This window comes from Phyllobates terribilis, unplaced genomic scaffold (assembly GCF_046119375.1).
Source record: "Phyllobates terribilis strain yellow unplaced genomic scaffold, ASM4611937v1 Scaffold_5__5_contigs__length_657084704, whole genome shotgun sequence".
Lineage (NCBI taxonomy): Eukaryota > Metazoa > Chordata > Amphibia > Anura > Dendrobatidae > Phyllobates > Phyllobates terribilis.
This window is the reverse complement of record NW_027362765.1, coordinates 379,786,719-379,814,652: the sequence shown is the minus strand read 5'-3', so window position 1 is coordinate 379,814,652 and position 27,934 is coordinate 379,786,719. Positions and strand designations below refer to the sequence as shown.

At 48.9% G+C, this 27,934-nt stretch overlaps 1 protein-coding gene and 1 non-coding gene across 6 annotated transcripts; both read left to right on the top strand.

The window, feature by feature from the left end:
- Positions 1 to 25,963, top strand: CHD4 (chromodomain helicase DNA binding protein 4). Of its 5 annotated transcripts, none has more exons than XM_073684895.1 (39): positions 1 to 159; positions 1,144 to 1,297; positions 6,781 to 6,899; positions 7,068 to 7,253; positions 7,608 to 7,726; positions 7,819 to 8,069; positions 8,516 to 8,640; positions 8,798 to 8,933; positions 9,031 to 9,209; positions 9,283 to 9,519; positions 15,183 to 15,386; positions 15,480 to 15,688; positions 15,976 to 16,107; positions 16,264 to 16,360; positions 16,438 to 16,629; positions 16,732 to 16,932; positions 17,028 to 17,165; positions 17,246 to 17,367; positions 17,471 to 17,644; positions 17,727 to 17,868; positions 17,957 to 18,088; positions 18,362 to 18,479; positions 19,195 to 19,319; positions 19,404 to 19,638; positions 19,726 to 19,898; positions 20,247 to 20,427; positions 20,511 to 20,597; positions 20,702 to 20,790; positions 21,303 to 21,436; positions 21,539 to 21,683; positions 21,844 to 22,009; positions 22,468 to 22,550; positions 22,647 to 22,863; positions 22,949 to 23,074; positions 24,194 to 24,302; positions 24,473 to 24,605; positions 24,804 to 24,999; positions 25,105 to 25,268; positions 25,408 to 25,963. In XM_073684895.1, the coding sequence occupies exons 2-39, from the start codon at positions 1,222 to 1,224 to the stop codon at positions 25,420 to 25,422; spliced, it is 5,667 nt and encodes a 1,888-aa protein (XP_073540996.1). In that variant the 5' UTR covers positions 1 to 159; positions 1,144 to 1,221; the 3' UTR covers positions 25,423 to 25,963. The 5 variants fall into 5 exon arrangements, with proteins under 5 accessions (XP_073540996.1, XP_073540995.1, XP_073540994.1 ...); XM_073684894.1 differs by having other exon boundaries at positions 25,405 to 25,963; XM_073684893.1 differs by having other exon boundaries at positions 25,105 to 25,274.
- LOC141151334 (small Cajal body-specific RNA 11) lies at positions 22,261 to 22,396 on the top strand. Its single transcript, XR_012247021.1, has one exon.
- Positions 25,964 to 27,934: the final 1,971 nt, after the last annotated feature.

Sequence of the window (27,934 nt, the reverse complement as noted above, 5' to 3'; positions counted from 1 at the left end):
ATCTCTAGGGCAACACGCTGGTGGTCATGGTAACGGGGCGGGACGAGGGAAGGGGTGTGGTCTCCACCATCACTGCCGGTGTACAGGAGAGAGGAGCGGGAGTGTGTACCGACAAGGAGGGAACGTGGAGGCGTCTGGACAGTGCGTGTACCGGCCCGGGTGAGCGAGGACGGCGGGGAGGAGGCCCAGGGAGGCCGGGGACCGGGAGAGGAGGCAGCGGGGGGCGAGTGGAGGGCTGCGGGGACACCGGCCTGTGACGACCTATTGTGCGCGGGGAGCCGGAGTCCTGCGTGTGCGGCCTGCTGCGGCAATGCCGGGCATGTGCGTGTACACACGCAGCGTTACTCCCACACAGGGATATATTCCATGAATGTCTGTGTAGACGCACCGCGTCTATGTATATATAGCTACTGACTGTATATATAGGTACTGACTGTGTATATATAGGTAGTGACTGTATATAGACACCTCTACCTCTCCTGGGGGGTGTAGTAGATGCATTGTGGTCATTGTTTTGCCGCCCCCCCCCCTTTCTTTTCACCCTTGGGTCATTATAGTCACCCAGGCACCTTCTTGTCCCCTGCTGGCCACCGCTCCTCCTCCTCCTTCCTCCTCCTCCCACCCAATATGCAGCTCTTTCCAGGGGACTACAACCCCCAGCAGCCGGCCTGACAAAGGGCTCATCCGGAGCGGAAGCTGCATTTCGCCTGGTAGCCACTGGCAGCAGTATTAATGTGCTCGTTGCCGCGGCTTTGAACTTTAGCCTGCGCCTGGATGCAGTGGTGTTCGATGGGGAGATTATTGGTGGATGGCGGCGGCGGCCGTGTGCTTTATGTCGTGTGCATCTGACGGACAGTATTTATGTATCCGGTCACCTGGCGGCCAGAGGACACGGGCAACGGCGGAGATAAGAGACTCGGCAGAAGTGATTGTGCCCAGTGTCCCCCCCCCCCCCCCAACCGTGCAACACTACATCTCCCATCATGCCCTGCTAGGCTGAGGTTATCAGGGCATGATGGGAGTTGTAGTTTTGCAGCAGCTGGGCAGCCACGATTCTCATCAGGACGGGTGATGGGCTGATAAACATTTTATACATCGACGTTGATTTTATTTTAATTTTTCTTCTCTAATCCCACATTACAGCCTCCTCTCCTGTGCCAGCAAGCGGCCGCCCCGACATTCCTTGGATATTAGCTTTCGCCTCGTGGCCCCGTTAACAATATGGCTTCTGGAATGGGACCCTCCTCGCCAGGTAGTGACGGTGAAATCGAGGTCATGCTGAACAGCCACCATCAAGGTAAGAGATGATCCTTATGTACAAAGGAAAAAAAGTTCTGCTTCTTCCTAGTATTCTGTGTTAAAATGTATCGCTAACATCTCTGCTTCCTGTCAGTGAGCGGGAACATCTCCTGTACACCCCGAGGCTGCAAACCTGATCAGTAAAGTTGCAGTCCGCAGCCCCTGGACTGGAGCGATGCAAACCTCTTCCTATCTGTCGGCATCCCCGGCGCCTCTTCTGATTAGTAGGTGCCATGTGATGTCATCATCGTGGTGACATCATCATTGTGGTGCTGCCTACCAGTCAGAAGAGGCGTCTGGGATGCCAGCAGGTAAAAAGTGGCTTGCAGGGCTCTGGTCCCCGGGGTCCACAGGATAAGGATTTGCAGGGCTCTGCAACCACATTGTTTTTTTGTGTTTGTTTTTTATTTTTTTCTCATTTGCTCAAGTCCACTTTTGTGAACTAGAGGAGATCAGAATTGACAGATACAATTGTAACATTTTTTTCCCCGGTTAAAGGTTTGGTACAATTGTATCCATTCTAGACAATTCTTTTTGCACTAAATGCACCAGAATCACACTATAAGCCAGTTTTCTGGGTATTCCAGCTGATGTGAAACTACAACTCCCAGCATGCCCTGACTGCTGCTGGCCAAGTCCCTTGATCCTGGCTTTAGTTCATGGAGGAATGTCTGGACTGGAAACCATTAAAACAAACCCTCAGCTGTGAGAAGGATGAGGCCTGTGCAGGTTTTCTTCTCCTTTTCACAAAAAATGTTCCCATTCACTGACAACAAACAGTCAGAGTTTTTTTTTGCCAGAAAATAGTGAAGCTCAGTTGCCATATACTTATTTATCATGATATACGGCTGATTCCTGAGTGAAGATTTTCATAGTCATTCAGGTCATTTTGTTTCATAGTTGTCTCTTCATCTGCATTATGTATAGATTGTAGATCCAGCAGGTACGTGATTTATGGTAGAGGTGATCTGGACGTCTTACCTATTCATCAATCGCCCTGGAAAACTCTTATTTCATTTGGTTAAAAAACTAGTCGAAAGTGACACGTCTGTATAATTCCTGAGCCGTTCACACGTTGCGGATAAACTGTAAAGCGTATGAGCGCAGCCTGAAGCAAAGGGCCTATGTCCACCCTGGATATGTTATGCTCAGTTGCGGCCTGTTCATGACTGCATCCTATAGAATTATGTAGGCGTTAAAGTGTGTATTTTACTACAGATTTAATTTGTGGCTATAGAGTAGATGTGCGGGAATTTGTCCGCAGGTAAATGTGCCCTTACAGGGTGTGCGGAGATCTGAACTGGACGTATCCAGGACTGGTCACCTCGCTTACTTCTGCCACGACGGTGGTATCAGATCATTGTGGAGAAGCCCTTTTAAACGTTCAGAAGGGTATTGCTAGATGTGTTCAGAGTTTCCTATTTGGAAAGATGAAACAGGTTGGGGAGCACTAACTAGGTGGATTATGATGGAGTACTGGATAATCAACACAGTAATAGCTTAAACAATTCAAGCTAACTTGCATAAGGATGTCCTACCTTTCCCCTGCCGGTGGGGAAAGTGGAAGAAGGATGGGGCTGTTGGATTTCAACATGGCTGATCTTTTGTGCTCTGGAGGCAAGTTCCCATCGGACAGGTCTGGAGTCAGCTTATTGCCCTCTCAGCTGAGTGAGCATGTATATGAGGGGGAGTAAGGACTGGCCACAAGTTCCCCCGATAGCTTTGTATATTTTACGGCAGCTGATGTGTCCATGGTTGTATTGATGTATAAGGGGCGAAGGGTTTGATGCCATATTTCCTATGCATAGGTAGAAGTGACCGTCCCTTTAGGTGAAGGCCCCCTTCTTCCCCCTGGTTGGGTCTGATTCCATTTTATTAGCTGGTACACCCAGTCCCGTACGCTCTAAAGAACATGAATACTCGCAGCATCGCTTGTATTTTCCTGCCGTCAGCCGGATATTTACCTGTTCTTGTCTGCTCCTCATCTGGACATATGTGAGACCCCACCGGCTCTGTCACTTCTCATCTGTTTCTCGTCATACTTTACCATATTATTTTCTTGCTCATGCTATTACCATCCTCTGTAGTGTTCTTGGCATTACTGATGGGTATCGGATGCAATATTCCCATACATGATGCTGTGGTCTCACCGGCTCAGGTGAGACATCAGGTCACTGAGTCAGGACTTGATGCAAGTGATAGTCACTGCTGCCAGACTCTGGGCATCATTTAGTAGTGGTGTGTGTGATCCTTTATGCCGTCCCCATTCTCACAGGTGGATTTCTGGTCGGCTTTTTGTGGATTTCGTCTTATTTTAATGCTTCTTACTCCATCTGTACCTAACACCCCTATGTGACGTCAGCATTTGGGCCGCGTTCAGATTGTAACCTGACGATGCTGACGTTCAGATTAATGAAATAGACATCAGTACGACCATAAGCGAGACCCTAAATATGTTTGGCCCTGTTCACATAACGAGGTGGTTGCTTGACACTTACGCTGGGAATATTCCATCAATCTATACTTATGGCCTATCCCTCTTGTACAGTCACACAGTGAGATTCTTCATCCCTATGGTCCCATTGTAAAAATATATTGGCTCTACTGGTCCGACAGAGGCCATATGGACCCGAGTAAATGGTGCACTATGGGTAAACTGTATGCCGAGAGCCTCCTGCTGTACGTGACTAACATGATGTGAACACTGTCTTAACAGTTGCTCCATGGCGTCACTTCTGTCCCAATTCTGCTATTTTTCTGTATTTTCTCGGTGAGGTCCTTCTGGATCCGGACACTGGATCGTGTGGTTTTTAGTCTTCTGTAGCTGTGCAGCTCTGTCTATGGACGTTCCCTGCTGTCATTCCTGTACACACTGCGATCTCAGGACGTACGGCCGGCTTTTGTATATCCTGGCGTTGGCTGCTCCCGTCCTGCATCTGTAAGGAGACATGACTGCTTTACATCGCCCCTGATCTCATCTACTTTGGTGTTTTGGAAACTATCTCGTCCACAATCCCACAGGGCCAGGTGATGTAGTAATGTCACTGAGACGGGGACCGGCCTGTCCTGAGCACCCCCAGCCTCAATGAGGTGCAGCGTGGATGTTTGGGGTGCTGCCATCTTGTCAAAGTCAGAAAGTAAAGCAGCCATTAACTGTCCTGTCCTAAAGAAACAAAAGCTCACCCCCCCCCCCCACCCCTCCCCCTGCAGATCTGCGTGTGCAGCGTGGGCGGGAGGGGGCTGTCAGACATGGGGAAGCCCCCACCTCCCATGTGGAAGCTTTTTTTACTTCTCCATAAGCGACCCTAGGCCACAGGCCTGGATCTGTGCCTCGTCCCCTGCTGTGCGGCTTGTGCCCTGCGCTGCCCGGCAGGCTCTCCGGTATCTGTCCGTTCTGCCTCCTCCTCCTCGCTCATGCCACGCTCAGCCCTCCTCCCACATGTGAGCCACAGTTCCTGCCTTTCCCGGGCTTTTGTTCTCCTACCCAGCAACTGATCGGTGACCTGAGGGCTGTCACATGTGACGGCCGCTGCATATGCAGCTCCTACATGAATCCTGCAATGTGACTAGTGCTCATGTGTCCGCTGTGAGGCGAGTAGATGTGTAAGACCATATAGCCAGAGATATACACGGAGTAGGTCAGTAACTGCATCTCTACATATCGCTGCTTGTCACCCCACTAAGGCGCTGTGCACATATGGGTTGATGCCTCTGTTGCAGATTCAACCAGAAATGCCACCAAAATAGCAAAGGATTATCCTGAAAAGTGACTGTCATCATGACTGAACCATAGAAGACCCAGACAGCCACCTAATATGTATAAGGCAGTTGACTTTCATCTGCCTGATCATTGTGTTTTTGGGGGATGAGCTGTGCGAGGGGGTCTTCCAGTGGCTTAGCACTTTTTTTTTTTTTTTTTTTTTCCCCCTACTGGACAGTGTATGTTGGGGGGACGGGACGGCAGAGAGCTGTCTGAGAGACAAAATTAGAAGAGGCTTACATGGTTAATACAGGCCTGCTATTCCCCATGGTTGAGCGGGCACCAGTCATGGCCACGGGACCACCCATGCCTTCATTGGCCAGTGCTGACCCTGCATTGTGCCTGCGCTTACCTGGTCTCTTATGTGACTGGTCGCTGGCTATGCCTCCATGAATGAAGATGGCGCACATCTATAATGATGACCTCCGGTGACCAGACCTGCCCAAATGAATGATTTAGGGTGGCGCTTAAAGTTGTTGTTTTCTGTCTCTTGTGCTTTTCTGAGGACACCGTCTTCTGACGTTTGTCGACCATAATGACATCCCTTTATGCTGGGTGTCTACGTCCCCCATTGTGCTGTTATACCCCCTCATAGTGCAGTGATACCCCACATGGGGGGCTTCAGGAAATGGTCACTGGAGAATAACTTGTTGGTTTTGATGGCTGGTTGTGTAATTAATGTTGAATTACTTCTTTGCTTGCATTAGATACATGTAAGGGTCCAATTACTAAGTTTTGGCTGATCGGTAAAGCACCGCCTATTAGTAAATATTTCAGTGTGTTTAGACCTGAAGGATATGTATACGATGGTTGTGTGCACAGGCCGCGGCTGGATTCGGCAGCACAAGACGATGTGCTAGCAAAAACGATGATTTTTTAAGAAAGGATAAAAATTTCACCCAGCGAACGAGCATTTTCCTCAATCATGATCAAGATGATGGTGTCACGAGCGTCCCTAGGAAAACGCCTTCACGATGATCTTTCAGTGTAAATTGTACCTGGAGTGATTATGGGGGGGATATGTGATCTCTGCCGGCTACAGAGCTGGCCGTTGTCGTGGATCGGAGGGGCTCGTGCCCACCGCTCTGTGTGTGGCCTTGAGCAGTGATGTTTGCGGGTCGAGACCATGACGTTCAGTCAGGATTAATTTTCTTAATCTCTACAAGAAGTAACCCATATTTAGGCTATCTGTATCTATGTAGTGCACGTATACTGTTGCATATGGTCGCCGCTCCAGCCGTACACAGCAGGGATTTTCTTTGTGCCCTGCAAAAAAAAAAAAAAAGATGACATTGCCTAGTGCAGCTCTGCCATCCGCACTGGTGATTCCTGCCAGGTCCACGCAGCCCAGGCTAGTAAATCACATGAACAAAATGGCTGCGGAGCTCCAAGGAAATGCCCCCAACCAGCGTCCTGCGTGTCCAATTACAGCACAAGCTGCAGATCGGGTTATCTGCCAACGCCAGAATATATTCTCTGTGCATAATGCTACTTCATAATGTCGTCGTGCCCCACCCCCACCCCGTCTTGTTCACCCACTCCCCCCCCCCCCCCTTCCTCTTACATCGAGGTGATCCTTTGATTATCCAGACAATTTCAGCTATGTGATTACTGGATCGCTCTCGTAGTCTCCATGTCCTAAAGCCCTCCCCACAGAAATCTTGGGGGAGAAAAAAAAAAACACCCTCTAATCTATTGAACACTGCATTATTCCCTTACAGATGACGATGATCTGGATGAAGACCTATCAGAGGTGGAAACTCCTAAAGTCAAGAAGAAGAAGAAACCTAAAAAGCCACGGGAAACCAAGACTCCTAAAGGGAAGAGACAGAAGAAGGAGGTGAGCGAAAAACAACCAGACAGAGCAGATTTCTCCCTAATCTAAGCAAAAAAGCGCGTGGGTAGGCCGTGGGTATGGGATGCCAAGTCCAGCTCGATGTGAGTGCCCAGCATTCAGACAGATGCTTTAGAGACGTTTCCCGTCTTTTTTTTTTTTTTTTTCTTCCAGGAACTGGATGACAGCTCTGGTGAAGGCAATGACTTTGGAGAGGACGATGGTGGCCTTGTTCGATCAGACAGTGAAGGCAGCGATTACACTCCCGGGAAGAAAAAAAAGAAAAAGCTGACGCAGAAGAAAGAAAAGAAAGCCAAGCCGAAGCGCGAAGAGGAAGACGATGATGACGATGATTCTAAGGTGCGACATTGGAGATGTTTACCCCAGGGATGCACCACATTGGTCTGACAATCCCTACAGTGTCCACACAACACAGGATTGCTGCGTAATACCCTTTGGTCTTTTCACACGTCACAATAAGTCCTCTTCTTCCTACATGGAAATATAAAGCGTTATTGGGTTCACCCCCGGTCTCGAGGGCTTTACATCCTTCTAAATCCTCAAACATGGCCGCCCCACTTTTCCCTGCGATCGTCTGATTACTGCAGGTCACATTCTTGAATTACCTTCATACAGCAAACAGACCTGTGGTTAATTTTTTACAATTATTGTAGTCCCGCTCACATTTTAAGATTTATACTTGTTTGTTAATAGGAACCCAAGTCTTCAGGTCAGCTCCTGGAAGACTGGGGCATGGAGGACATTGATCACGTGTTCACAGAGGATGATTACAGAACGCTGACCAATTATAAAGCTTTCAGTCAGTTCGTCAGGTTTGTACTTTCTTTATTTGATACCAAAGACTGAGATCCTTTTTAAGTTTCTGTCCTTTTTGACGAGTCTATTTTGTTTCCTTCCTTTTTAGGCCACTTATAGCTGCCAAGAATCCCAAAATTGCTGTCTCTAAGATGATGATGGTACTCGGAGCAAAGTGGAGAGAGTTCAGTACCAACAATCCATTGAAGGGAAGCTCCGGTGCGTCCGTCGCTGCTGCCGCCGCCGCTGCTGTGGCCGTGGTGGAAAGCATGGTCGCTCCCACAGAGACTGTTGCACCGCTGCCGCCGCCACCACCTGTTGAGGTTCCCCTGCGCAAAGCAAAGACCAAGGAAGGAAAAGGTGAATAAGTGTTGTTTTTGAAACTTTAGTAGAAAACCGTGGAGACACGAGACAGAGAATTAGGGGGCTGACTACTTTCTGCAAGCCCTATTCCCTATGAAGACTTACAACATCATTGGGGGTTTATCCTCTGCTTAGATTTCCACATTTATGAGCCTGAGTATGAGGAAAAGTTCTGTCAGCCCCATGAGTTAGAGATGGTTGTTCATTTAAATGGCCAGATGCAATGCGATATTTTTTTTTCTATGTATCGGCTGGTGCAGAAAAAATAAGTAGCTGACGGCACCATTTCTCTGACAAAGAAGCTATTTCCAGGGAGAAGGTGGGGGTCCGCAGTGCCCGTTGCATTAAACGGGTTGTGCTGAGACCATCCCTTTAAGTCCAGACTGTAACATTTCACTTTGTTTTGAGAAAACTCTATAATGCTCTTTTCTTTACTTTTAAAGGACCCAATGCCAGAAAGAAACCAAAGATTGTCCGTCCACCAGAAAATAAGAAAACCAAAGCCAAGAAAGTGGCCCCTCTGAAGATCAAGCTGGGGGGTTTTGGTTCAAAACGCAAGCGCTCTTCTGTGAGTAATACATAAACTAGGATTTAGGGTTTTGTATTTTTTTTTTCTTTTACGTTTCTGGGCATTTGTTTTGTAAATGATTTTATATATAGATAGATAGATAGATAGATAGATATATTGTTTTGACTTCATTCTTCTGTCTTGCATTTCTCTCCAGAGTGAGGAGGAGGACCTTGACGTGGACTCAGATTATGACGAAGGCAGCATGAATAGCATGTCTGTATCTGACGGCTCCACCAGCAAGAGCAGCCGAAGCCGTAAGAAACTTAAAGCCGTCAAGAAGAAAAAGAAAGGTAAATATTAAATTGCACAGACATTGGCGCTGGTCTGTTATAGGTACAATGTTTTTTTTTTTTTTTTTTTTTTAATGATGAGCTCTAATCTTGGCAGACGATGGCACAGTAGGTGCCGTTGATGGCTACGAGACAGACCACCAGGACTACTGTGAGGTTTGCCAACAAGGAGGAGAGATCATCTTGTGCGACACGTGCCCACGCGCTTACCACATGGTTTGCTTGGATCCAGACATGGACAAAGCACCCGAGGGCAAATGGAGCTGCCCTCACTGCGTAAGTGACGTGCTATGTTTGGGGGTCTTCATTATCCCTGTTTTTTTTTAATTAATTGATATTTATATTACAGGAGAAGGAAGGAGTACAATGGGAAGCTAAGGAAGACAATTCAGAGATTGACGATGATTTAGATGAGACTGTGGGTGACCCAGAGGAAGAAGATCACCACATGGAGTTTTGCCGTGTTTGTAAGGATGGAGGAGAGCTCCTATGTTGTGACGCCTGCCCTTCTTCCTACCACATTCACTGTCTAAATCCACCGCTACCAGAAATACCCAATGGAGAGTGGTTGTGCCCTAGATGCACAGTAAGTGCATACATTCACTTTTTGTGATCCACTTGGGGTCAGGTTTTTGTGTGGGTGTGTATATATAATGTACACCCTTCACATTTTTGGAAATATTTTATTAAGCAGTCCTTGTACAGTTTGTATAACAGTGTAAGTTTGGTGACCTCTAAATAACTCAGCGCACAGCTATTAATGTCTAAATCGCTGGCAACAAAAGTAAGTACCCACCTAAGTGAATATGGCCAAATTGTGCCTAAAGTGTGAATATTTTGTGTGGCCACCATAATTTTCTACCTTAACTCTCTTGGGCCATGGAGCCTCTTACCTCCTCCATGATGACGTCACGGAACTGGTGGATGTTGGAGACCTAGCGCTCCTCCACCTGCTGTTTGAAGAGGCCTCAAAGATTCTCAATAGGGTTTAGATCTGGAGACATGCTTGGCCAGTTCAGCACCTTTAGGCTGAGTTCACACGATGCGTATTTAATGCTTTTCCGCGGCGTTTTTGCAGTTGCGTAAACGCATGAAAAACGCATGGTAGAAGGGCAGCAATGTTCCCCAATTGAAATCCGCATGTGCTGTGCCCATGATGCGGATTTTTCCGCAGCGTAAACGCTGCGGTCAAAAATCCGCAACATGTCAATTAATTTTGCGGAAACGCTGCTCTTTTGCCGCCATTGACTTGCATTAGACCGCATGGAATCCGCATCACTGTATATGTTGATGCGCTTTTCATGCGGTCTAATGTGCGGATGGTACCCGGGTGTGGAGGAGAGGACTCTCATCCAGACCTAGGTACCATTAAAAAAAAAAAAGAATAAAATAAAAAATATATATATTCTCACCTTCTGACGGCCCGCGCAGCGCTCCTGCTTGGTTCGCGGCACTTCGGGGTTGAATGAAGAAGGACCTTCGCTGACGTCAGTCATGTGACGGGTCACGTGACGCTGACGTCGGAAGGTCCTAAAGTCTTCACTGCCGGCAGCCGGGACCGAGCGAAGCCGGACACCGGGGGCCATCAGAGGGTAAAGTATATATTTATTTTTTGACATTCACACACTATATAAATCCATGCCGGCTGCATGGATTTATATAGTGTAAAGCTGACAAGCACTTTCCAAGTGATGCTAAAATCGCTTGGTAAGCGCTTGTCAACCCGCATGCGGAAATGCAAGTGAAGAACGCTTCACATCCGCATGTCCCTGGCAGGAAACCGCATGTACAATCCACATGCGTTTTTTCCTGCCAGAGAGATGCAGAAACGCTCAGGAAAAAATCCTGAGCATTTCTGCATCGTGTGCACATACCCTAACCCTCAGTTTCTTTAGCAAGTCAATGGTGGTCTTGGAGATGTTCGGGGTCGTTATGATGTTGACATACTGCCCTGCGGCCCAGTTTCTGAAGAGAGGGGATCATGCTCTGCTTCAGTATTTCACAGTACATGTTGGCATTCATGGTTCCCTCAATGACCTGTAGCTCTTCACAACCGGCTAGACTCATACAGTCACAAACCTGACACTCCCGCCACCATGCTTGACTGTAGGCAGGACACATTTGTCTTTGTACTCCTCACCTGGTTGTCACCACACACTCTTGACACCATCTCAACCAAATAAGTTTATCTTGGTCTCATCAGACCGCAGGACACTGTTCCAGTAATCCATGTCCTTAGTCTGCTTGTCTTCAGCTAACTGTTTGCAGCTTTATTGTGCATCATCTTTAGAAGAGGCTTCCTTCTGGGATGACAGCAATGCAGACCTATTTGATGCAGTGTGCGGCGTTTGGTTTGCGCACTGACAGGCAGACCCCTGTAACCTCTGCAGCAATGTGTATGGTCTGAGCACTGACAGGCGGCCCCCCCCACCCCCACCCCTGTAACCTCTGCAGCAATATGTATGGTCTGAGCACTGACAGGCGGCCCCCCCCCCCCCTGTAACCTCTGCAGCAATATGTATGGTCTGAGCACTGACAGGCGGACCCCCCACCTCTGTAACCTCTGCAGCAATGTGTATGGTCTGAGCACTGACAGGCGGCCCCCCCCACCTCTGTAACCTCTGCAGCAATATGTATGGTCTGAGCACTGACAGGCGGACCCCCCACCCCTGTAACCTCTGCAGCAATGTGTATGGTCTGAGCACTGACAGGCGGCCCCCCCCACCTCTGCAGCAATATGTATGGTCTGAGCACTGACAGGCGGACCCCACCCCCACCCCTGTAACCTCTGCAGCAATATGTATGGTCTGAGCACTGACAGGCGGACCCCACCCCCACCCCTGTAACCTCTGCAGCAATATGTATGGTCTGAGCACTGACAGGCGGACCCTCCACCTCTGTAACCTCTGCAGCAATATGTATGGTCTGAGCACTGACAGGCGGACCCTCCACCTCTGTAACCTCTGCAGCAATGTGTATGGTCTGAGCACTGACAGGCGGACCCTCCACCTCTGTAACCTCTGCAGCAATGTGTATGGTCTGAGCATTGACAGGCGGCCCCCCCCCACCTCTGTAACCTCTGCAGCAATATGTATGGTCTGAGCACTGACAGGCGGACCCCCCCCCCCACCCCTGTAACCTCTGTAGCAATGTGTATGGTCTGAGCACTGACAGGCGGACCCCCCCCCTCTGTAACCTCTGCAGCAATATGTATGGTCTGAGCACTGACAGGCGGACCCCCCCCCTCTGTAACCTCTGCAGCAATATGTATGGTCTGAGCACTGACAGGCGGACCCCCCCCCTCTGTAACCTCTGCAGCAATATGTATGGTCTGAGCACTGACAGGTGGACCCCCCCCCCTCTGTAACCTCTGCAGCAATATGTATGGTCTGAGCACTGACAGGCGGACCCCCCCCCTCTGTAACCTCTGCAGCAATATGTATGGTCTGAGCACTGACAGGCGGACCCCCCCCCCTCTGTAACCTCTGCAGCAATATGTATGGTCTGAGCACTGACAGGCGGACCCTCCACCTCTGTAACCTCTGCAGCAATGTGTATGGTCTGAGCATTGACAGGCGGCCCCCCCCACCTCTGTAACCTCTGCAGCAATATGTATGGTCTGAGCACTGACAGGCGGACCCCCCCCACCCCTGTAACCTCTGCAGCAATGTGTATGGTCTGAGCACTGACAGGCGGACACCCCCCCCCACCCCACTCCTGTAACCTCTGCAGCAATGTGTATGGTCTGAGCACTGACAGGCGGCCCCCCCCCACCCCCACCCCTGTAACCTCTGCAGCAATATGTATGGTCTGAGCACTGACAGGCGGCCCCCCCCACCTCTGTAACCTCTGCAGCAATATGTATGGTCTGAGCACTGACAGGCGGACCCCCCCCCCACCCCTGTAACCTCTGCAGCAATGTGTATGGTCTGAGCATTGACAGGCGGCCCCCCCCACCTCTGTAACCTCTGCAGCAATATGTATGGTCTGAGCACTGACAGGCGGACCTCCCCCCCCCCCCCACCCCACTCCTGTAACCTCTGCAGCAATGTGTATGGTCTGAGCACTGACAGGCGGACCCCCCACCCCTGTAACCTCTGCAGCAATGTGTATGGTCTGAGCACTGACAGGCGGCCCCCCCCACCTCTGCAGCAATATGTATGGTCTGAGCACTGACAGGCGGACCCCACCCCCACCCCTGTAACCTCTGCAGCAATATGTATGGTCTGAGCACTGACAGGCGGACCCTCCACCTCTGTAACCTCTGCAGCAATATGTATGGTCTGAGCACTGACAGGCGGACCCTCCACCTCTGTAACCTCTGCAGCAATGTGTATGGTCTGAGCATTGACAGGCGGCCCCCCCCCACCTCTGTAACCTCTGCAGCAATATGTATGGTCTGAGCACTGACAGGCGGACCCCCCCCCCCACCCCTGTAACCTCTGCAGCAATATGTATGGTCTGAGCACTGACAGGCGGACCCCCCCCCCCTCTGTAACCTCTGCAGCAATATGTATGGTCTGAGCACTGACAGGCGGACCCCCCCCCTCTGTAACCTCTGCAGCAATATGTATGGTCTGAGCACTGACAGGCGGACCCCCCCCCCCTGTAACCTCTGCAGCAATATGTATGGTCTGAGCACTGACAGGCGGACCCCCCCCCTCTGTAACCTCTGCAGCAATATGTATGGTCTGAGCACTGACAGGCGGACCCCCCCCCTCTGTAACCTCTGCAGCAATATGTATGGTCTGAGCACTGACAGGCGGACCCTCCACCTCTGTAACCTCTGCAGCAATGTGTATGGTCTGAGCATTGACAGGCGGCCCCCCCCACCTCTGTAACCTCTGCAGCAATATGTATGGTCTGAGCACTGACAGGCGGACCCCCCCCACCCCTGTAACCTCTGCAGCAATGTGTATGGTCTGAGCACTGACAGGCGGCCCCCCCCACCTCTGTAACCTCTGCAGCAATATGTATGGTCTGAGCACTGACAGGCGGACCCCCCCCACCCCTGTAACCTCTGCAGCAATGTGTATGGTCTGAGCATTGACAGGCGGCCCCCCCCACCTCTGTAACCTCTGCAGCAATATGTATGGTCTGAGCACTGACAGGCGGACCCCCCCCCCCCCCACCCCTGTAACCTCTGCAGCAATGTGTATGGTCTGAGCACTGACAGGCGGACCCCCCCCCCCCCTGTAACCTCTGCAGCAATATGTATGGTCTGAGCACTGACAGGCGGACCCCCCCCCCCACCCCTGTAACCTCTGTAGCAATGTGTATGGTCTGAGCACTGACAGGCGGCCCCCCCCCCCTGTAACCTCTGCAGCAATGTGTATGGTCTGAGCATTGACAGGCGGCCCCCCCCACCTCTGTAACCTCTGCAGCAATATGTATGGTCTGAGCACTGACAGGCGGACCCCCCCCCCCCCCCCCCCCGTAACCTCTGTAGCAATGTGTATGGTCTGAGCACTGACAGGCGGACCCCCCCACCCCTGTAACCTCTGTAGCAATGTGTATGGTCTGAGCACTGACAGGCGGCCCCCCCCACCCCTGTAACCTCTGCAGCAATGTGTATGGTCTGAGCACTGACAGGCGGACCCCCCTCCACCCCTGTAACCTCTGTAGCAATGCTGGCATCACTCATGCGTCTATTTTGAGAAGACCACCTATGACGCTGCGCGCGGGCACTCAACCTCTTTGGTTGACCATGACGAGGCGAGTTGTGAGTGGACCCTGTCTTGTTACACTGCTGTCTGGTCTTGGCCACCGTCCTGCAGCTCAGTGTCAGGGTATCAGCAATCATCTTAAAACAATCTGCCATCTTTATGTAGAGCAACAATTCTTTTATTCAGATCCCGAGTTCTTTGCCATGAGGAGCCATGTTGGACTTCCAGTGACCAGTGTGAGAGTGATAACCATTTGCCACACCTGAGGCCTTGTAACACTGTGACACCGGGGAGGGAGAATGCCTTATTGTCACAATTTAGCCATTTTCACTTGGTGTGCTCGCTTTTGTTGCCAGCCTTTAATGGCTGTGTGTTATTTAGAGAGCGCACCAAATTTACACTTATACAAGCTGTACACTGACTACTTTACATTGTATCAAAGTGCCATATCTTATTCTGTCCCATAAAAAGATAGAATAACGTGAGGGGTGTACTCACTTCTGTGATTGTGATATACCGTGTGCGCGTATATATTATATTTAATTTTATATGAAATATTTTTTTTTTTTTCCCCCCTCGATAGTGTCCTCCGCTTAAAGGTAAAATCCAAAAAATATTGATATGGAAATGGGGTCAGCCACCACCTCCTACATCTGTACCAAAACCAGCCAACGTGGATCCTGGCGCTCCTCCACCCAAACCTTTGGAAGGACGTGCAGAGCGGGAGTTTTTTGTCAAGTGGCAAGGGATGTCTTACCTGCACTGTTCCTGGGTGTCAGAACTGCAGGTACGTGACTGACAACCTTTTGCATACGTTTCTGCGGTTGTCAGATGTTGTGAAGACGTCATGGCTCATCTTTTGTCTTTTTTTTTTCTACAGCTGGAGATGCACTGCCAGGTGATGTTTAGGAACTACCAGAGAAAGAATGACATGGACGAACCTCCCGCCGGCGAGTATGGGGTAGATGAAGAAGAGAAAAGCCGCAAAAGAAAAAACAAAGATCCAAAATATTTAGAAATGGAGGAGAAATTTTATCGTTATGGTATCAAACCAGAATGGATGATGATTCACAGAATCCTAAATCACAGGTAAGCTAGGCGGGGATGCCACAAAGAGTCTTTGATTTTTTTGAAAGAAAGTGCTGTAATCTTCAGGAGAGCAGGTGGTGCTGATAATGTTTGCTGTTTTATCGAATGTCCTGTTTTATCGAGGCTCCCATACACATTAGCTTGTCGGCTGATATCCGCAGTTTGTCAGCTTTAGTCTAATGTGTATGGGGGCATTAAGACTGGTGTCTCGGTAATTGTTATATCAGTTGTCATTTTTCCGCAGTTTATTTCAATTGTTAACCAAATCCCTTCTACTCTCCTCTCAGTGTGGACAAGAAGCAGAACGTCCATTACTTGATCAAGTGGAGAGACCTTGCGTATGACCAGGCCTCCTGGGAATTGGAAGACTCGGATGTTCAAGATTTTGACACGTACAAACAAGCGTACTGGAATCACAGGTAAGCGGACGGGCGCGCAACTAATAGCAGAGGGATTGTAAATGACTGCCGAACTGTCCACGCGTCTAATAGACATCTATGTGGCATGAGACAACCTCTTTTATAACTTTCTTTAACTTTTAGCACAACTAAAACTTTCTCTACTGTTGTGTACAGGGAGCTGATGTGTGGCGATGAAGGCCGCCCTGGGAAAAAAGTGAAGAAAATCAGACTTAAAAAACTTGAGAGACCACCCGAGACTCCAGCGGTCGATGTAAGTCACCTACTATTTGTCTCCGCTTTCTGGAGATGTTTTCTGCAATGATGCTTACAGCCCCGTGTGTCTCACAGCCTACAGTAAAGTATGACCGCCAGCCCGACTATTTGGATACCACCGGAGGTACACTTCACCCGTACCAGTTGGAAGGTCTGAACTGGTTGCGTTTTTCATGGGCACAAGGCACCGACACCATACTAGCAGATGAAATGGGCCTGGGAAAGACTGTCCAGACAGCAGTTTTCTTGTACTCTCTGTATAAAGAGGTGAGTGTCTGGCAATTCAGAAAGAAATGTTATATAATCTTTTAGTAAGATCTTAGACATAGCTGATTTTTTTCCTTTTATGGTTTTTTTTTTTTTTTTTAGGGTCACTCGAAAGGTCCATTTCTGGTCAGCGCTCCACTTTCCACCATCATTAACTGGGAGCGAGAGTTTGAAATGTGGGCACCCGACATGTACGTAGTCACATACGTAGGAGATAAGGACAGCCGTGCCGTCATCCGAGAAAACGAGTTCTCGTTCGAGGACAATGCTATACGGGGGGGCAAGAAAGCATCGCGCATGAAGGTTCGTTATGTTTGCCTTATTTTAGGGGGATTTAAACGGTTTTCATTTGTAAATGTGCATCTTATCCCATCCTATTCCTTTACCTCCCCATATAGAAAGAGGCGTCTGTGAAGTTCCACGTTTTGCTAACTTCATATGAGCTGATCACCATTGACATGGCCGTTCTGGGCTCCATCGATTGGGCCTGCTTGGTGGTAGATGAAGCTCATCGTCTGAAAAATAATCAGTCCAAGGTAAGAAACCGCTTTCCATGTCCCTTGCTTGGGTTGAGCTGTACAGTTTTGCAATAGCTCATACATTATTTATTTTTTAGTTTTTCAGGGTTCTTAATGGATACAGCCTTCAGCACAAGCTGCTCCTAACAGGAACCCCGTTACAGAACAACCTTGAGGAATTGTTCCATTTACTGAACTTCCTAACACCAGAGCGGTTTAAGTACGTAGTCCTAAGACCTATTTGGCTGTAACACATTTCCTTTTCTTGTATGTAAAAAGTTTTGCATTTCTGCTTTTTAAGTAAACATGTCGCTTCCATGCAGTAACCTGGAAGGTTTCCTGGAAGAATTTGCAGATATTGCGAAGGAAGATCAAATCAAGAAGCTCCATGACATGTTGGGACCTCACATGTTGAGAAGATTAAAGGCTGATGTCTTCAAGAACATGCCTTCCAAGACTGAGCTCATTGTTCGTGTCGAACTGAGCCCCATGCAGAAGTGAGTGATGGCAGATGGCTCGCTCTTGTTTTCTCTTTTCATCCTGTCGACTCTTTGTACTCATCCGCTCTTCTCTTTTCAGAAAATACTACAAGTTCATCCTTACTAGAAATTTCGAGGCTCTTAATACTCGAGGAGGTGGTAACCAAGTATCTCTACTGAACGTAGTGATGGACCTGAAAAAATGCTGCAACCATCCGTACCTCTTCCCAGTAGCTGCCATGGTAAGAGGACACAAGCTTAATATACAATCTTCATAGCAATATATGTTTACAGGATGTATATAAATGTATACTTATCTGTGTTCTGCAGGAGGCTCCCAAGATGCCCAATGGGATGTATGATGGCAGCGCCCTCATCAAGGGAGCTGGAAAGTTACTACTTCTGCAGAAGATGTTGAGAAAACTAAAGGATGATGGGCACAGAGTACTTATATTCTCCCAGGTTAGAGATCCGTCTTCTGGATTTTTGTTTGACTTATTATGAAACTGAGAAGGAAGCGAGATCCTGCTTCACTTTTATGCTTCCAGAAGCCATCCTTTTTAATTTACTTGTCTTTTATGGGCCTCTGGTCGTCTACATTGTCTGCAAATATGTACCGCAAGTTATAACTCAGATTCTCTTATCAGCTGATGATTTCTTAGTGTAATTATCAATTATTCCACTGGTTAAAAGCCCAGTATTGCACCTGTACTGACCTCTATCCTCTTGCTTCAGATGACCAAGATGTTGGACTTGCTGGAAGACTTCCTTGAACATGAGGGTTATAAGTATGAGAGAATAGATGGAGGAATCACTGGAAATATGCGGCAGGAAGCCATCGATCGCTTTAACGGTAAGTTTCTTGAGGTTTTGTGCAACGGAGAACTCTTTCACACACTAGTCCTTACCTTGGCCTTAAAGGGGTTGTCTTAGAACAGGGGTGTACAACTCCAGTCCTCAAGGACCACCAACAGTGGTGGTAGTGGTAATTTAATCACCTGTACCGGTGATGATTCCTACACCTTGTGCAATGCTAAGGAAATCCTGAAAACATGCACTGTTGGTGGCCCACTGGAGTTGTGCATCCCTGACTTGGAAGAACACTGTTCATACACAGCCTTCTAAAAGTCTGTTTTCTCTAGAAAACTCCTGTCCCATAGCTAAAGTGTGGGTTGTTGTTGTTGTGTTTTTTTGTTTTTTTTTAACCTTTCCCACCCTCCCCGGGTCCATCGACAGGACTGCAGCCAATAACTGAGCTCAGCAGCTCTGAGCGGTTTGCACCATCAACTCAGGCAGTGCTGCTAAGCTCAGTAATGGCCTTTATAAGAATAAAGTATTTTTAATTCGAAATGAATTGCAAAGTTGAAAAATCAGATGAAACTAAAAAAAAATTATACAAGGCTCTCTTGCCCAGCAGCCATCACTACAGGAAACGTCCTGCAATATCTTAGCCCTGGTCCGCCATGCTTGGTACTAGGGCTGAAACCAATATGGTCAAGGTTTTACCCTTCAGATCCAGGAGATTATCGTCATATTGAGCTAAGATTTTCCCCCTTCTTGTGTTCCAGCGCCGGGCGCTCAGCAGTTCTGTTTCCTTCTGTCAACTCGAGCTGGAGGTTTGGGAATTAATCTCGCCACAGCCGACACCGTGATCATCTATGATTCAGACTGGAACCCTCACAATGATATTCAGGTAAAGGCAGGGAGAATATCGTTCGCCTTGGTCTTGCTTTCTTGTGCACTTTTTGATTCTTATTTTTTTTCCCTTGCACAATAGGCTTTCAGCAGAGCCCATCGTATTGGACAGAACAAGAAGGTGATGATTTACCGTTTTGTAACTAGAGCTTCTGTGGAGGAAAGGATTACTCAGGTAGCAAAGAAAAAGATGATGCTTACCCATCTGGTGGTCAGGCCAGGTCTTGGCTCCAAGACGGGTTCAATGTCCAAGCAGGAACTGGATGACATCCTGAAGTTTGGTACTGAAGAACTTTTTAAAGATGGAGCGACAGAAGGTAGAGGGTCGTTCAGAATCAGCAGAACTTTAGTAATTCACCGCTCTGATGCCATTGCTGCATTAATCTTATGGTTTATCACCACAGGTGAGAACAAGGAAGGCGACGACATCAGCGTAATTCACTACGATGATAAAGCCATAGCCAGACTACTGGACAGGAACCAAGACGAGATTGAAGACACAGAGATTCAAGGAATGAACGAGTATCTGAGCTCCTTTAAAGTGGCGCAATACGTGGTCCGCGAAGAAGAGATGGGGGTGAGTGAACCTGGCAGAGACTGCCACTTTTTTTTTCTTCACTATTTGGATTATTTAGGAGGATGAACACAGCAGTGTGCACTTTTAGGTTTGACTGAACAGGTTGACAATGCATATTTGCATTGTATTTTCCACTTTAAACTGAAGTCGACATGCAATGCCAAGTCCATCGCCCGATGGACTCCGGTGGCGCCCGATGGACTCCTTGTTTTTACACCAAACACAGATGTGAACATGGGTTTCTTGTTCGTTCTACTAGTAGAAATAAACATTGTGCATGTATTTCTGAAGTTGTAATTGTCTGGAGTTTAAGGCTAATCCAAGTGTTTCTGGGTTTCTTGTTTCTAGGATGAAGAGGAAGTTGTCCGTGAAATTATCAAGCAGGAGGAGAGCGTGGATCCAGATTACTGGGAGAAACTCCTCAGACACCATTACGAGCAGCAGCAGGAAGACTTGGCTCGTAATCTGGGCAAAGGAAAGCGAATCCGGAAACAGGTTAACTATAATGACGGCAGCCAGGAGGACAGAGGTGAGTCCCTGCTACGTGTCCCGATATACGAGGTGATCATCTTGTGGCTTTCTCAGTCTTTAAACCTTCCCTTCCGCCCTCAGATTGGCAGGACGATCAGTCCGATAACCAGTCTGATTATTCCGTGGCTTCCGAGGAAGGAGATGAAGACTTCGATGAGCGGTCAGAAGGTGAGCTGCTGATCTATTCTCTCCTGGTTATGTCCATACCCTCAGTGTCTCTGCTAGTACTTATGTTTTAATTTTCTTTTTTTTTTTTTCTTTTTTTTTTCCAGCGGCTCGTCGACCAAACAGGAAAGGCTTGAGGAATGATAAAGATAAACCATTACCACCTCTGCTGGCTCGTGTGGGAGGCAACATTGAGGTAAGACTTTTTAATGTGTGCGGTGCCGCAATCTTGTTAGCACTGGTGAAGACGTTCTTAATGACGTTACCACCTTTCATAAACGCTTCAGATCTTATCTACTACAATGTGAGCTGAGCTGCCGTATCCGAGAGCGCCCCCTACACTGTGTACAGAGCTTTAGTTGCTCCTTCTCTGTGCACGGTGTACGTCCAGCCACTTTGGGGGTGCTGATATTAGACTTAACCCCCAAATCTACTGTTTTGTCTACACCCCTTCTATTATATTAGGTAGGTTATCAAGGAGGAAGGAAAAGGTGATTGTTTACGACTGCAGGATCCTACTTGCGGAGTTTGCTTGTAGACAGTTAACCATATGTCAGCACAGGAGCTGTGGACACAAAACGATAGATTTCTAATTCGGACCATTTGCAAAGTTGCTTCATTTTTCATGTTAGATGCAATTGGAAACAAAGGTGGCTAAACCTATTGGTATTGTAGTGCATCGGTCAAAGTGGGTTTTTGTCTCCCCAGGTGTTGGGTTTCAATGCCCGTCAACGAAAGGCTTTCCTGAATGCCATCATGCGATATGGGATGCCACCGCAGGATGCCTTCACCACCCAGTGGCTTGTCAGAGACTTGCGTGGAAAATCTGAAAAGGAATTTAAGTAAGAGATATATATATTTTTTCCTCTCTATTTCCCAATCCTTATTTTCCCGGCTGTGGTGTTTGTGCCGGTCTTCTCACATTGTTCCCCTTCATTCTCTAGAGCATACGTGTCCTTGTTCATGCGCCATCTCTGTGAGCCGGGTGCAGATGGAGCAGAGACCTTCGCAGATGGAGTCCCGAGGGAAGGGCTCTCTCGCCAGCACGTGCTAACGAGAATCGGAGTCATGTCGCTCATCCGTAAGAAGGTGCGAATCTTCCTGCTGCTCTGTATTGTGGGATTATGTAACGGGACATAGAGGAGGGTCGCCTGTAGGCTATACAGGAACATCGGCTGTTGGTATCTACAGAAAATGCCTGACATTTCTGGTATCATTTGGGTTTACAAACCTGTATTGTCCCCACCAGGTTCAAGAGTTTGAGCACGTGAACGGACGCTGGAGTATGCCAGAGCTCGCTGAACAAGAAGAGAACAAGAAGACCTCTCCTGTAGATTCTCCATCTCCGAAAACTCCCACCCCATCCACACCGGGGGATACACAGCCCAATACCCCAGCCCCAGCTGTAGCCAACGGTATGATGAGACTGGGTGTCATATCTATCCTGGCATCTAACTCGCAAAGGGGGGGGGGGGGATGTCCAGCGTCGCTGCAGTCTGCATATTACTGCCATGTTGTGTGTGATACCTCTCCATGGTGCACAGGTCTTGGCGAGTATGTGAAGACGTTCATTGATCACTTTGTGGTAGTGATCGGCACTGGACAACCCTTTTATTCTAGGTACCATAAACCTGAACGACCTTAAAGGTGACCTAAATCTTTCCTGTTGTCTGGCCGTGTAACTGAGCTCCTTATGTCACATCTATGATACGGAGACCGATGGCCGGACGTACATTAACCCTGTCTGTTTAGGAGGGCTGCACACAGAAAGGCGCACTCCCTTAAAGGCTCGACAGGACAGCTTAAGTTTTTTGGGTGTTTTTTTTTTTTTTTGGGGGTGGCTTTTGTGTTAATCTATTATTTCTCTCTGCAGAGGAAGGTGTAAAAAGCGAGGAGGCGCCTGTGAAAGAGGAAAATGCACAACCAGAATCCAAACCACCCGAGGAGAACAATGAGGTGAGCGTCAGCCGGCGGCTGCATTATGATATTCATAGAAAGCCTTATAAACTGGTTACTTTTTAATTGTGAATTTCTATCGCTATTATTCTCCAGAGCTCACAACCTGCTGCGGCAGAGCCGCGCGCTCAGCCAGAGACCACCCCTGCGGAGGTGAAGGCAGAGGAGCCTGAGAACCAGGAGAAGCCGCCCGCCGCTGAGCCCATGGAGGTGACCGAGCCGAAACCAGAACTGAAGGCAGAGCTCAAGCCAGAGCCGAAGCCAGAACCAGACAAAGCCAATGATGATGTTATTACTCTGGATGATAAGAAGGGTTCGTACGACTTCTCCTCTTAGCTGGCAGCAAAGTACGCGGACGACTAGTGTCTCACACTTCTTCTACCTGCTTCCTTTTATAGATGACGTCCAGCCGGTAACATTACAGAATGGAGAGACGCCCAAAGAGACCACAGAGGAGATAAAGAAAAAGGCTGCGGCCACCAAGCAGAGATTCATGTTTAACATTGCAGATGGAGGCTTCACAGGTACAGAGAGAGAGGGGGCAGACTGAGGCTTCACAGGTACAGAGAGAGAGGGGGCAGATGGAGGCTTCACAGGTACAGAGAGAGAGAGGGGGCAGACGGAGGCTTCACAGGTAGAGAGAGAGAGAGGGGGCAGACTGAGGCTTCACAGGTACACAGAGAGAGAGGGGGCAGACTGAGGCTTCACAGGTACAGAGAGAGAGAGAGGGGGCAGACTGAGGCTTCACAGGTACAGAGAGAGAGGGGGCAGACGGAGGCTTCACAGGTACAGAGAGAGAGAGGGGGCAGACGGAGGCTTCACAGGTAGAGAGAGAGAGGGGGCAGACGGAGGCTTCACATGTAGAGAGAGAGGGGGCAGACGGAGGCTTCACAGGTACAGAGAGAGAGGGGGCAGACTGAGGCTTCACAGGTACAGAGAGAGAGAGGGGGCAGACGGAGGCTTCACAGGTAGAGAGAGAGGGGGCAGACTGAGGCTTCACAGGTACACAGAGAGAGAGGGAGCAGACTGAGGCTTCACAGGTACAGAGAGAGAGAGAGGGGGCAGACTGAGGCTTCACAGGTACAGAGAGAGGGGGCAGACGGAGGCTTCACAGGTACAGAGAGAGAGAGGGGGCAGACGGAGGCTTCACAGGTAGAGAGAGAGAGAGGGGGCAGACGGAGGCTTCACAGGTAGAGAGAGAGAGGGGGCAGACGGAGGCTTCACATGTAGAGAGAGAGGGGGCAGACGGAGGCTTCACAGAGAGAGAGGGGGCAGACGGAGGCTTCACAGAGAGAGAGGGGGCAGACGGAGGCTTCACAGGTAGAGAGAGAGAGAGGGGGCAGACGGAGGCTTCACAGGTAGAGAGAGAGAGAGGGGGCAGACGGAGGCTTCACGGGCACAAGGGTGGGGGAGAAGATGGCTTCATGGGTGCGGGGGGGCTGACGGAAGCTTCACGGGCACAGGGGGGGGGGGGGAGGCGCAGACTGAGGCTTCACAGGGGGGTGGCGCAACCCAGATACTCGCTGACCACTTTCCAGTCATGGATCCTGTAACTGAGAAGCAATGACGCCAGTGTGAACAGAGCCTAAACTCTCAATGTATTCCATATATAGCAATCTGTCTCTCGTTTTCTCTTCCCACAGAATTACACTCATTGTGGCAGAATGAAGAGCGAGCAGCCACAGTTACAAAGAAAACGTATGAGATCTGGCACCGGAGGCACGACTACTGGCTGCTGTCTGGCATCATCAAGTATCCTTTCAAACGTAGAATAATACTTCTGACTTTACGTGGGTTGGTTTAGTTTGTGGAGCATGGAGATTAGATTGGCCCCCAGCACACCAGCCTCGCGGGATAGGCTTGTGTCATGTGTAAAATGTAATGTTCTTGTATCGGACCCTTTCCTTAGCGTCCTCTTTCAGCCACGGCTATGCCCGCTGGCAAGACATTCAGAACGACGTGCGGTACGCCATCCTCAACGAACCTTTCAAGGGGGAAGTGAACAGAGGAAACTTCCTGGAGATCAAAAACAAGTTTCTGGCAAGACGGTTTAAGGTTAGCACGACGTCACTGCCTTTATCGGGGTCTCGGGGGACGTTGTACACGGGCTGAGTTACATTTTGCCTCTTTCTATATGGTTTTAGCACACGGGGTAACTGATGTCTGACATTGTGCAGTACAATATGGACAGGAGTGGTGCGGTCTTGTAGGATATAATCGTCCGCATTGTTGATCTCCCATCTTTCCATCCAGCTTTTAGAGCAGGCGCTTGTCATAGAAGAGCAGCTGAGACGAGCCGCTTACCTGAACATGTCTGAAGACCCCTCGCACCCCTCTATGGCTCTGAATACTCGATTTGCAGAGGTGGAGTGTTTGGCCGAAAGTCACCAGCACTTATCTAAAGAATCTATGGCAGGGAACAAACCGGCCAACGCCGTGTTACACAAAGGTAGGAACAGTCAGTCCGCGCACCCGTGTCGCAATGCCCCATGACGAGCGCTTCATCCGTTTTTCTCCTGACGCGTCCTGTTTTTTTCTCTTCCATCTCCCTCAGTACTTAAACAGTTGGAAGAACTATTGAGCGATATGAAAGCCGACGTCACCCGACTTCCAGCCACCATTGCCCGAATCCCTCCTGTGGCCGTCAGGTTACAAATGTCAGAACGCAACATTTTAAGCCGACTGGCGAGCAGGAGCGGCGAACCTCAACCCCAGCAGGTACGTGTGAGTAAATCTGCAATTTCACTTTTTTTTTTTTTTTTTTTCATTTTTGTGGAGTATTCCTTGAAATATTTGGTGGCTTTTTTTTTTTTTTTTTTTTTTTTTAAATATTTCTTGTATCTTTCTCTTGCAGCAGATGGCTCAGCAATAACAATCCCCCCTCCTCTGGTCAGGAGGACAAAGCGTCCGCCCACCCCATACATTCCCACCTAAGAGCAGACGACCCGGGGAAGAGCAACCGGACCTGTTCACCAAATCGACATCCAGGGAGACGACTCAGCAGAGCTGAAACCCCCACACCCCACCCCAGGAACAATTAACGAAGGGGGAAGGACAAAGGAATCCTGATCCTACAAGGCGTCGCTGTGACCGCACGAGTCCGAGGGCAGATCTTATGGTGCTGCTGCTTCATAAAATGGGGTCCACCCCCGTCCATCCGGGGGGGTGTTCAGGGTTGCACCAAATGCCCCCGAAGACAAGAAACTCGCCCTGCGCACAGGAGCAAAATTGTATCCTGGTTTCAGAAGGAAATTTTTTGTTTTGTTTTTTTTTTCTTAGTCTTTTAATTTTATTTGCTCTAATCCCCTCGCGCTGCCCAAGGGGGGCCGGAGGGGTGTCACCCAGGACAGACACCCTACCTCCATCCTTTTTAATACAGAACGCGTTGTCGTATAATAAAACACAAAACACTATTGAGATTCTTTCTGAGTTCTGTATGTCGGGAGAGAGGAGAGTTCTTGGAGGAAAAAAAAAAAACAAGATATTTGGTTTGTACAGAGAAACGACCCCTCTCCTTCCAACACAGGAGAGAAAAAAGGGTTTTGTATTGGATAAAAGCAAAAATAAAAACCTTGTACACGATGTTAAAATTTGGGGGAAGTTAAAGTCTGCGACTGAAAAACTTAAAGGGTTTGTCCAGGATTAGACTGGAATAACAATGTCAGCAGTGTCCCCTGGTAATAGAAGCTTCCTTGGAAGTCAAGGATACAGACTGCGAGCCAATCCGGCCTTCCTCCACATCCAGACGACTTTGCTTCCAGTTTAGGGACCTTTTCTCCACAGGTTGTCAGTGATTTGCAGCTCGGTCCTATGCCTCTTTCACAGGTCCGGATATTTCCGGTACCCGAGGTGTCCATGTGCTGCATCAGGATCACACGTACTAGCACCTGGGAATCGGTGGTACAGTTAGCGCTGTTCCCAAGTGCCGGATGCTGAATGTTGCCCTCATCATTGTCCCCTGCCGGCGCTGTGATCAGCACCAGCAGGGGACAATGTTGACAGTAGTAGTCTGCTCCCACGGTCTCCAAAACCTGTAAAAATAGGAATAAAATTTTTAAAAAAAAAAAAATACCTATACTTGCCTGTCCTAAGTGACCTCTGCTGTAATCCATGTGATGACACACACCGGGGAGAATGACTCGCTACAGCGAGCGGTGTCCTGTCACTCACTGAGCTCAGCACAGTTCAGGGGCCCGCTCAATGCAGCGAGTCATTCTCCTCGGCGTGTTCGGGGCTACAACGGGGGGGGTCACTTAAAGCAGGTGAGTAAATATCTTTTTTATTTTATTTTTTACAGGTTTTGGACACAGCGGGAGCAGAATACTACTCTCAACATTGTCCCTTGCTGGTGCTGATTGCAGCGCAAGCAGGGGACAATTATGAGGGCAGCGTTCAGCATCCGGCGCTTGGGAACAGAACGAACTGTACCGCTGATAGCCAGGCGATGCTATGTGTCACATTGACACACGGATGTCATCAGGGTCTATGTGAGAGGGATGTTTTGTGGCCCATACTGCGAGAAAACAGACAGGTCAGTGTGTTTTGCCCACAGACACGGGGTTTGTGGAAACGCACTGCCATGTGCACAGACCCATTCATTTGAATGGATCTACGTGTGTCGGTGTCTCTGGTACGTGTGGGACCCGTCACCACATGTACTCAAAACACTGACGTCTGAAAGGCGCCTTGTGAATGAGACGAGCAGTAGGTGATGCCGCCGGAGCTGTGATAATGGGAGTAGTTGTGGCTGCCTGGCTTTCTTGTAGCCTGAACGTGTTTATAGGGAAGCGGTCACCTCAAAAAAAAAAAAAAAAACCTGCTGTTAAACTGCAAGTTGATAGCGTTCTGAATGTGCCGAATGTGCCGAGCGCCTGCTGCGGGGGGGAGGAAATGAACCTTATTCCTCCCGGTAGCGTTTGGGTTCCAGTCGTAGGGGCGGTGCTGGCATTGGATCAGTCACCGCTCTGTATAGAGAGCGGCTCCTTTAACTGCGCCCCCGACTCTAAGGCTGTGTGCCCACTATGCATTTTCCAAGCGTTTATGCTGCGGAATTTCTGCAGCAGAAACGCTTGGTAATCCGCCCCCCATGGTCCCCAATGACAAGCCGCAATGTCAATGCCCATGCTGCGGATTTCTGCGCTCAAAAATCCGCAGCATGTCCATTAATTTTGCGGACACGCAGCGTAATCGCCGCCATTGACTTGCATTGAAACGCATAATATCCGTGTCCGCACATTTGTACACACGGATACTATGCATTTCTATGTGCGGATGGTACCCAAGTCTGGAGGAGATGAGACTCTCATCCAGACCTGGGTACCATAGAAACTGTCAAAAAAAGAATTTAAAATAAAAAATAAAGTTTATACTCGCCTCCCGGTGTT